At 46.2% G+C, this 11,499-nt stretch overlaps 1 protein-coding gene across 1 annotated transcript; it reads right to left on the minus strand.

The window, feature by feature from the left end:
- Positions 1-7,983: 7,983 nt before the first annotated feature.
- On the minus strand, positions 7,984-10,445 carry TMEM74 (transmembrane protein 74). The gene is made up of 2 exons (XM_079984487.1): positions 10,296-10,445; positions 7,984-9,281 (listed from the first exon to the last, which is right to left on the minus strand). The coding sequence occupies exon 2, from the start codon at positions 9,112-9,114 to the stop codon at positions 8,143-8,145; it is 972 nt and encodes a 323-aa protein (XP_079840613.1). The 5' UTR covers positions 9,115-9,281; positions 10,296-10,445; the 3' UTR covers positions 7,984-8,142.
- Positions 10,446-11,499: the final 1,054 nt, after the last annotated feature.

Consider the following 11,499-nt stretch of genomic DNA (forward strand, 5'->3'; position numbering starts at 1 on the left):
TCCCAGGTAATTGGGGTTAGGATAGCAATCTATAGAACAGGTTTGAGGGCCACCAAACTGAGCCCAGCCCAGCATAAAATGAGGCCACTGAGAACTCCTGTTTTTGCTAGAAATTAGGGATTGTACAAGCAGATAAGCGTGCAGCTAGCTTGGTGGGTCCCCAAATACACAAAACTGCTCTAATACTCCGTAGTCACAAATATGTAAAAATAGGATTGTGGCGTTTCTTTTTGCTCTGTAGTATTTATGACAAAGAAATTAATAACTTTGGTAACTACAACCAACAGGGGTTCATTTGTCCAAAGGGAGTGAACAAGTGGTGGAGTTCCCAGCCATAATTTACTAGGCCAGTCTTGCACTGAACGATGGGCCTGGTAGCCATAGGGGATCAGGAATTCCATGAAGGTGGGCAAGAGAGTAGCTTGAGCAGGGATGGATCACCCTGTCTCTCTTCTAAAAGCCTGCCTGGTAGGGAACATTAAAAAAAAAAGTCTCGCAAGAGGCTAGAAGCCTACAATGCAGAAGATGGGACTTCCACTCTTCCACAGTCATCATGGAACCTGACTGAAAGATGACAAAGAGCTTTTTCCTTTTTGCAGGCTAGTAACTTTTGTTGGCTTGTTGCAAGGCTGCACTGAAGATGTGGGGAGCCTTTTTTAGGCTGAACAAGCTTCCGAGGGCAATGTTGCGGGTGGCATCAGAGGCCAAAGTGGGTCAAGCAACTGGCCTCCTGCAGTAGGCCAGTTTCTACACATGCTCTGATGCCCCTCTCTATCCCTCTCATTGCCAGAGCTCAAGCACATTTCCCAGCCAAACAGAAAGAGAAGGGTGTGGTGTGGAGAGAGTTCTGAAATCTAGAGAGGCCTGGAAGGCCACATTTGGCCCCTGGGCCTGAGGTTCTCCACCTCTGGTTTATTAGATAAGCAAGTTGGGGCTTGGTCATTCCCTGGAGGGGAGACCGCCTGGGAATCACAGGCCCACTGACTTCCGTTCCATAATGGAAGAAAGTCAGGATATGAACATAAGACAATAATTTTAAAATAAATAGTAACAAAGTTTGTAGCTATCACCTCACTCAAGGAAAGAGATGACTGCAGCATGACACTTTTGTGCAATTGCTCGTGGAAAATAGCATGAGATGCTGGCACAGTTTACAGCTGTCCGCCATTGTCCCAATTAGCGTCCATCTTCTTGCATTTTTCTCGCAAGAGCTAGCGCCTCATTAAAAAGGTACCAACACCCCCATGATTCATTTGGATAAATGCCTCTTAACACCCCTCTTGCTATGACCATTCCCTATCACCTGAGATGAATGAAGGTGGGTTTGTACCAATTTTCCATTTCCTTATAGGCATCAGGCTCATTTCATCTGCTAATTTCTCCAGGATACCAGTGTTTAATTGTTTGGTGCATGCATGCTTCTGACATTGCACTGTTCCATCTAATTTCACAATTCCATGGAGTTCATTATTCTCTCCATTTTTGGTTTCTTCTGCTAACTTCATCAAAAAGTGACTTACATGTACAGAGATGCACAGCCACGATTCCACAAATCCTGATTTATGTACCCATACCTGACACCTACCCATTATTATAAGAGAAATACTTACATTCTGAATCAGTGAAGGAAAACCAAGCTAGAAAGCAAATTTGCATTCTGAGGGACTGATTATATCACAGTAGTACGACTGCACACATCTTTCATGGAATTTTAGCCTGCATTTTGATGGATGCTTATGGCAGCCCATTGAAAATTGAGCTATTCTGATGGTGAGCCACTACAGACAAATCCAGTCATTGTGCACTAACAGATACTATATGCAGCAGTTTAAGAGCCCACAGTGTTTTGCCCATGGCGGCTCTAAGTTCAAGTGACCCCAAGTGCTTTCTACATGACTTGGAACCCAGGATATAAGGGTTAGCTGGACTCCCTACACCTTGAGGTCAAGAACCTGGGACCGTCCAGATGTTGCTGGACTCCAACTCCCATCAGCCCCCGCCCGCGTGACCAAGTGGTCAGGGATGGTGGGGACTGCAGTCCAACAACATCAGGTGTTCCATAGATTCTCCATCCCTGCTGTACATGGTTGGAGATAACAGCTCAGTTGCAGAGCACAACTGGCATCCAGGATCTCCAAGGTTTAACCCCCTGGCATTTCCAGATAAAAAGATCACGTAGCAGAAATCTTGAATGTCTGAGAGCCTGCATAACTGCTACTGGTAAGAGTTGACAAGACTGAGCTGGATGGACGAATGTCTGACTTCTTATAAGGCAGATTCCCTTTTTCCTAGATCCTGGAAAGCAGGGGAAACTTTGACTTGTACATTTTCATGTGTGTTTGTGTGTTATATGCAAGCAACGGGAGCCAATGTTGCTTGTATGATATGCAAACATGGAAGGGAGGCCACCTGCTCCTGGGAGCAGCCAAACTGGCTAAGAAATGTAGAATTTGGGAGCTGGGAACCTGTGGCCCTTCGGATGTTACTGGACTCCAGTTCCCATCCAACCCAGTCAGGGATGATGTGAGCAACATGTGGAGGACCACATCTTCCCCATTACTGTTATAAAGGGCATGACTCTGGTGTGAGTCTGCAGGTCCCCGTCTGCTTTCGGTAATAGTGATGGGCTACATCACAGGTCTTCTGCATCAGTTGCCACAACAGGCATTTATTACATGTTTTACCCTGTTAAGACACTTGGGTATTTTTTTTTTTTTAAATTACAAATGCAAATAATAACAACACCCACCAATCCAGCACAGGTTTGTGCAGCCAAGCACTCTGCAATTGCCGGGGGGGGGGGGATAGGGGGTTTGAATCCTCTTACAAGAAAGTGTACACAGAAGACAAATGGGTTCCCAGAAGCATTCTGTTGGGATTGGGAAAGGCCCATTAGCCTGGATCTTTATTCAAATGTAAAATGAGATTTTAGCTCTAATTATTATTACTGTCTCGAGAAGCTCTGCTTAGGCAGTGCTCTTAAGAGAGGCCTGGTTTTCATGTTTCAATAGCCCTTAAAGAATAATAATACCGAAGGAAAATCCAGGGAGTCTACACAGCTTAGAAACTAAAATGTTCTGAGGGCCCTGGATCTTGTGGCAGTGGGTTCCAGGTACTACAGCAGGGGTAGGGGACCTGTCACCCCTCATATGTTCTAGATTCAGGTAGGTAGCCATGTTGGTCTGACGCAGTCGAAATACATAAAAAAAATAAAAAATTGTCCAGTAGCACCTTAGAGACCAACTAAGTTGGTCATGCACACTTCTTCAGATACCTCATATGTTGTTGGGCTCCAGGTACCATTGACCTCAGTCACCATGGTCAATGGCCAGAAATGATGGGAGCTGTAGTACAGCAAAAGTTCAAAGGGCCAAAGATTCCTTACCCATGAACTATAAGCAGATCCACTCCAGCACCTAGAACTCCTACAGTGTGGTCTAGTGGCCAGAGTGTTGGACTAGGGCAGGGGTCAGCAACCTTTTGCAGCTGTGGACTGGTCCACCATCCCTCAGGCCATGTGGTGGGCCGGACTATATTTTGAAGAAAAAAAGTGAACGAATTCCTATGGCCCACAAATAACCCAGAGATGCATTTTAAATAAAAGCACACATTCTACTCATGTAAAAACACGAGGCAGGCCCCACAAATAACCCAGAGATGCTTTTTAAATAAAAGGACACATTCTGCTCATGAAAAACAAGCTGATTCCTGGACCATCCGCGGGCCGGACTTAGAAGGCGATTGGGCTGCATCTGGCCCCCAGGCCTTAGGTTGCCTACCCTTGGACTAGGGTCTGGGAGACCAGGGTTCAAATCGCTACTCAGCCATCAAGCTCACTTGGTGACTTTGGGCCAGTCTCTGCCTCTCAGGATTGTTGTGGGGATAACTATGCATGCCACCTTGAGCTCCTTGGATAAAAAAGGTGAGATATAAGTGCAAGAAATAAATAAATAAACAACAAAACAAACACTGGTGGTGGTATAAGAAGCTTATGCAAGCAATCTGCAATCTGGCTTTTATTTTCCTCAAAAGAGCTCAAGAATACATCAGGGTGGAGAGCCCCTCTCATCCCCACCAACCCCACCAAATTCCCTCAGGGGGAAAGTGGCTGAAGGGGTGACAGCCATTCCCAAGCTTTCTTTCAAACACACACTAAACGCATACTCTCAGTAAATGGCCAGCCCTCTGAGATTGGCTAGGCTGAGATAATGACTGACTGAAAATGACTCAAAATAAGGTTTGTGGCTGGCCAGGGATATGAATCCAAACCTATCTATCTGGTGTCAGTCTGATACTTAAACCACTCAGGATTGGCTCAAGATATTTTGCTGCCCGAGGCAGACCAGCAAATGGTGTTCCTATGCCCACAAATTGAACGTTCTTGGTACCCTAAGCCAGTAAAATTATTTGGGCACCTGAGGTGGAAAATCCCACAAGTGCCTCTCTCCCTTCTTTGCAGTAAAATAGAATAAAAAATTAAAAATTAAATGACTCTCAATTTGCTTCCCTTTAATAACACCGAGCATCAGAAACCTCACTCTGCCCAACGGTAGGGTTGTTCCCATGACCACAGCATCACAATGGCTCTTGATTGGCCATCAATGGATACTTAATACAAACAGCACATGTATTTAGGGGCAGGCAGACAAGCACTTTGTACACGACCCTCCCCAACAACTGTATATTAAATGAGAAGGTGTATATTGGAAAATTCCTTTTACCAAAGAGTTTAGGATTAAAATAAGGTAGAGAAAACATTGTGGAAGAAGCGTACAAAGCCTAGCTGGCTATAGATCTTGGGTCTGATTAGCAGCAAATTCTTCTAGATAAGCCCCATTGAAATGAACAGATTTGCTGGCATGTTTTGATGGACACTTATGCAACACAACTTGCACGACTGCTTGACACTCTGTTATATTCTGCAGTGCCTCATGTGTTCCTTATTTGAATTTTGTTCTAAAAACCCCCAGTTCCAATTGCCACATTGCAAATGACTGGAGTACGGCATCTTTCAGAAGTTCTGACTGGTCAAATACACGGGGACAACAACTGATGATAAACAGGGCGATTATCAAAGGCATCCACTTTAGAATATATTTTTTGTAAGGTTGCTGACCTCCCCAAGCCTTCAAGGGCAGGAAGGGTTATAAATCTAATGACTAAATGACTCATGGGGCTTAAAGGAGTTTTATATCTCACATAGATGTGCAGGTATAAGCAGGAAAAAAAACACTGCACCCCTGATAAGCAGAGTAAAAAAATCCACTCAAATTGAAATTGAATGCTCCAGTTTTTAATTGCCAATACCAGATGACTGTCCTGGGGCTTGGTTACTGGTGCCCCTTAGCATATTGCCACAGTCTGTTAATAACCTTTCATGTAGGCTATTACAGTTTATGGTTTTTAGAGTGACAGAGACTATTAAATGCTTTATATGAAGCATGGAAGGGATGGGTAGAGAAATGTGGATGTAGCCAGATGAAAATGCCACCAAGCAATTATTTTAACACACAACAAGAAAGTTAGCGCAATTTGGAACGCCAAAATGTCATCTCCGAGTGCCAGCTTCAAGTGAGAAACTCACACTAGCTCCCTGTGGAAAATGTAAGGCAGTTATCTGTGCCTGAATAAGGAAGGCAGTCTGTGGTAAATAGTGGTAACTAGAGACCAAATTCCACACCTTCCTGACAAATTAAAAACAGGCAAATCACGTGGTCCAGGTGATAGCTACCTGACAGTTCTTAAAGAACTCAAATGTTAAACTGCTGGCCTTCTAACAAACATCTGTGACTTGTCCCTAAGATCAGTTTCTGCACCTGGAATGCAACCAAAGTAACACCAATTTTTAAATGGATCCAGGGGGAATCCATAAAATTACAGGGCCGTTACTTCACATCTGTCCTGAGAAAACTGGCAGAAAGAATTATTAAAGGTAAAATTTTCAAGTATAGAGAATAACAACCCTTGCTGATTTTTTTTTTAACTTGGGGGGAAAAAGGTAAGAAAGGACACAACAGAGGTGTATGAAATGACGCATTACATGAAGGATGTGGATAGAAGTTTCCCTGTCTCTTTCATTATCCTATAATGTGGGGTCATCCACTGAAGCTGAATGTTGGACAATTCAGGGCAGACCAAAAGGAAGCACACAGTTAAACTGTGGAACTCTCTACAGAAGGATGTACTTGTGGCCAACTCAGACTGCTTTAAAAGGGGCTTGGATACATTCTAGGTAAGTTGATTTGAACCTTTGTTTTAAATAGCAACCAACTAATGCAATAAATAATAAAACAATAAATAAGGCAGTAAGTGGCTAGCAGTTGTGATGGTTATGTTCTGTCTCTACTGTTGGGCACAGCATGCCTCCGAAAACCAGTTGCTGGGAATCTCAAGTAAAGAAAATGCTGTTGTGCTCACATTCTGTGGGCATCTGCGAAAACAGGAAGCTGGGCTAGATGGGCTTTTGATCTGATTCTGCATCACTCTTCTTTGGGTGCATAGGAACATCGGAAGTTGACTTACTCCGAGTCAGCCCATTGGCCCATTTAGCTCAGTATTGCCTACACTGACTGGCAGTGGCCCTCCAGGGTTCCAAGCAAAAAGATTTGCCCACCACTACCTTGAGATGCCAGAAATTGATCCAGAGACCTTCTGTACACCTAACAGATGCTTAAGCTGGAGCTGTGGCAGTTCTCATGTTCAGGCTGCAATGCTACAAATGTTTATTTGGACCTGAAGATCTCGTTTGCCCCTTCTCTGTGTGAAAGGGCCTTTGCAAATACAGAACCTTTGTGATATCTCCCATTACCTTAACTGCAATGCAGACACCTCTTGGCTATTTACAGACAATTCACATATGCACTGTTTGATGACCATAGCATGGAAGAGATGGTGTGCACATGTGAATGTTGACATCACACAGACACAGCCTTCTTCTTGCCATAGACACGATGTTATCCGGTGGAGTGAGTCCACGCATTCAGCTGCCGGCTCATCAAGTCTTGGTTCGCACACACACAAGACTTGACATCTCTGATCTTGGTTGATGTGCACATCTCAGCTGATTGTGTGGCCTGACTCGGCTGAAAACCATTGCACTGAAGAGGCCACATGGAGGCTCTGTCTGCGATGACACAGTTTCACACATAAGCCACCACTTGATCCTGCAATGCATGGGCAATGCCACCAGCCAGCCTTGAATAACGTTAAATAAGTTGGAGTTCTTATTATTAAATATACCAAGAAAAAAGCACACCAAGAACTCAGGCCAATGTAAGTTTCAATAGTGGGAGTGGGCATCTCCTGGAATCCTGGCAGCCCAGCAAAGCCCACTGCTGACACCTTACCCATGCCCCCCTTTAAACATTCATTGCTTATAGCACCACGCCACCCTTTTTATTTTCTACAGGGACCCTGATGCAATGTCGCTTTGGGGTACTGTGGGGTATTAAGATGGCAGGCCCCAGTGCAGATTAAGGACATGTCATTTTAATTCCCCACAAAGCCCTGAAGTGACACTTACAAATGGTGCTGTGGAAAATGGAAAGGGCAGCTCCCAGACCTTCACTAGGGGGTGCGGCTGCCAGCCAATGGCAATCCGAATTCTACTGTTATTGCATGTACACCAGGACCATATCCACACGCTACATTTAAAGCAATAAATGTAAGCCACTTTAAGCAGTCATGGCTTCCCCCAAAGAATTCTGGGAAATGTAGTTTGGTAAGGGTGTTGAGAGTTGATAGAAGACTCCTGTTCCCCTCCCACAGCTACAATCCCCAGCATGGTTTTATCCCTCTTCCCAGGGAACTCTGTTTAAAGTGGAATCACAGAGCTTTAAATGTAGGGTGTGAATGTGGCTCTAAGCAATGCAGTTTCAGTGGACATCAGCCATCGAAGAATTTCCATAAACACCAAGAGAGCCATTTTCAATCACTCTGAATCCCAAGTATGCATTATTTCAAATATTATCTCTTTTGTCTTTTCGTCCAAGACTACGACGTCTACAGAACACAAACATACCATTTCAACGGGCTAGGAAAAGATACTCTTCAACGGACGGCGCTTGCTATTTTAATCATTTGGTTTCATGTAATGACAATTACATTCTTCATCCTTTGCTGCCTCAGAGTGCCAAGGACGTCCTAACTATCTACGGCAAGAGCATCCTCCTCAACTAACGATAACTCCATGTTATCGTTTGTGGAAGATTTCACTCGGAAATTAAAGGAGCCGTAGAGCTTGGCCGATTCCTTGGAGGCTGCAAACCTGCTTCTCCTGTAGAGCTCGCCTTTCCACATAGAGATCATGAGCAAACTGGACAGTACTACGCCCCCCAACGTTAAAAGGCAGAGCCCGGCAATCACACAACGATCCAGGTGAGCCCCAATCTTGGCACTCTCATTCTCCAGCCGCTCCATTTCCCTTGCTGCCACCATGCTGGGATCCACGGTCACGTCCCTGGGGACCACGTAGGAAATGATCACTAGCAATATGCCGCTGACCAGGAAGAAGATGGCACTGACGAAGCCATAGTCTATTGACTTTCCTCCATCAGCTTCAGAGGCAGCATCATCGTTTTCCTCGGAAATCAGCGAGGGTGGATCGTAGGGCCATTCGAGGGGCATCTCTCCAGCAGGGTCGGGGTGGGGAATGAGATCCTGGCCTTGGCAGCAGCTCTTGTGGGCAAGACGTCCTGCGTAGTCCAGATTGTTGACATTTTCATCCACGAAAGTGAAGGACGTCTCCGATTCGCAGCAGCAAGCTCTCTGTTGGGTTGCCTCCTTTGCTTCTTTGGGAAAGTTGGGATGACAGGTGATCTCACCTGTGGTTGTACATTCTGGGCACGGTGAGGAACCAGTGGTGAAGGAAAGAGGGGCTTCAGCAAGATCTGCCCTTTGAATGGCTTTGCAGTGCCTCTCACAGCACTCAGCAGCCATGGATATGGTTGCAGTCCTTCCTACACTTTCGCCGGGCTGTCCTTGACCAGAGGGAGTAGGCACGCTCCAGTCCATATTCTGACACTGATCGGACTGACCACCCTCTTTGGTGAGGTACAGAAGCTCCACACATGCCATCGGGAAGCCCCCTTGAACTAGCCGTGGTTTATCATTCATAAGCCCATGCTTCAGTAAACAGTGACAATTCCAACCTCACCATCAAGCATGAAAGCAGTTGGCCAACTGAAGCAATCTACTGTTCTCCAGCCACTGTTTTAGCTGGGACACTGTTTCAGCCACTACCCAATTAAACAAATTTCCTTGGACAAGCATTCCTTTTCAATCTGCAAATAGAAAGGGGTAGGGGGAGAAAACAGCTTCATCATCAAGATATATTATGAGGCTAATACAGACTCAAACTCATTATTCTGATTTTGTCCAGCGTGTGGGTACATTTGTGTGCATGTGTGCGCGTGGCAGGCAAACAACAAATGCGATTGTTTTAATCAAGCACTTAAAGCCGAAATCCGCTTGCCGAACTCTAATCTATCAGGAACTCTAATCAACCTTTGACACCGCTATCCAATTACAGAAAGAACCCATCAGAAATAAAGGGGAGGCATAAATATATACCCATAGCTTCCACCTGAATGGCAAAGACCATCAAGTTTCAAACGGAGGAAAGTGCAAACTCAAGAAAGAACTAAACTGGGGGGTGGGGTGGGGGAGTCCACATTCAAATGCGGAGTCTAATTAGGAAGAAGCCCGCAAATCCCTTGTAGCTCGGCAAATCCAGGATCTCTATTCTCTTGTGGAAATCTGATAATCCCAGGAGGAGGGAAAGGAGCACTTTCTGAAGCAGATCTCCAGCTCCGATTAAAACACACACACACACACACACACACACACACACACCCGCCACGCTTGCAATGAAATTATGCTCCTCAAAGGCTGAGGATGCAAAGAAACGGAGAGGAACGATGCGCTGCATGCAAGGCAGAGAAAACTTGGAGCATGAAAAAAATAAAGAACAACCCACTGACCTTAAAGAAAGGGGCTGGGGGAGGGAAAAAAACCCCCAGCATGGACTTTTATCTATCTATCCATCCATCTATGAAGCAAAATATAATTATTATGAATTACATCCCTGGAGAGCCGTGCCAACAGACTGGGGTGCGGGATGCCCCCCCAAAGCCGTGTCACAGCCCAGGTTGGCACCACAGAGACCCTTCCCTGCTTTTTCCTCCCCGGGGTCTGCGTGCAAAGTCCAGGCGGACGCGTTTCTAAGGGTTGTCAGGAGGTTGACTCTGGGGTGCCCCGGCAGCTGGTTCCCCTTCATTCCCCTTCTCCGGACATACCTTTCCCCGCTCCGTTTGCGCCCACCCGGCGGCGGCGCGGCGCTGCCCATCCCGCTGAAGTCTCGCCAAGAAGTCCTGGCAGCCGCGCTCCTCCCGCCCGCTGCTCCGCCCGCCTCCCGAGGGGCTCGTGGGGGAGGGAGGGAGGGAGGAGGAGCTCACGGTGCATGCTGGGAGACGTAGTCCTGCAGGGGGAGGAGAGGCGGGCAGGGGGCAGGGTCCGGAGTTCCTGCGTGGGCAGCCCGGGATGGTGGTGGCGCGGACAGAGTGAGAGGCCGCCGGCAGCGCTGGTCTCTCGGCGCGTAGGAAGCCATGAAGCGACGTCCTTCGAGCATGTGCAGAGTGCCGCCCTCCCCGCCCGCAAACAAGCGAGTTAGCGTCGGCCGCAGAGGTTTAGGATCGCAAAGGGAGTTTCGCGCAGGAGCGAGAAAGCAGAGTTGTCGCTGGGGATGGGTGCAATTCAGCAAGTTCCGTTCCATATTTCATCGTGGTTTCCTTATCACTCCACCTCAACTATTGCTCACTCATTCATGATCATAGAATCGTAGAACTGTAGACTTGGAAGGGACCCCAAGGGTCATAAAGTCCGACCCGTTGCAATGCAGGAATCTCAACTAAAGCATCCCTAACAGATATGTCTATGCCGCTTTTCACTCACGCCAGTGGCAAAGCGGCTCACAAACAATAAATAACCGCGACATAATAGAACATCACAATTCATCAGTAGGACGACCAGCCCTCTCCTACCAAACACTGTTAACAGCAGCAACTAAAAAAAGGGAAAACGAAACAGCAAAACCACAACAAAAGTCATATTATATGATTCCCAAAGCACTACAGCACCTTTCCGCTCACTGTTCTTCCTCTGGAAACAGCCCCCTTATGAAGGCTGGAGGGTGGGGCAAGGCAGGTGGAAAAAGCAATGGCTGTTTTATCAAGACACAAAAGACACAAAATGCAGGTGCATTTGGACATTTGGAATGCACACCTCTTGTTAATTTCTAACAGAAGAGAGAAGCTGGTCTGGTGCATATTGAGCCAATCACTGCCTCTGCCTAACCTACTTCATGGGTTTGTTGGGAGGATAAAATGGGGAGAGGGAACCATATCCTTGAGCTCCTCTCAGGAAGGATAGAATTTTTCATGCAACAACAGCAGCAGTGATTTACATTATTTTTTTTAAATAAATAATAATGTGGGGACTTTC

Source organism: Podarcis cretensis (genome assembly GCF_951804945.1).
Source record: "Podarcis cretensis genome assembly, chromosome: 7".
Lineage (NCBI taxonomy): Eukaryota > Metazoa > Chordata > Lepidosauria > Squamata > Lacertidae > Podarcis > Podarcis cretensis.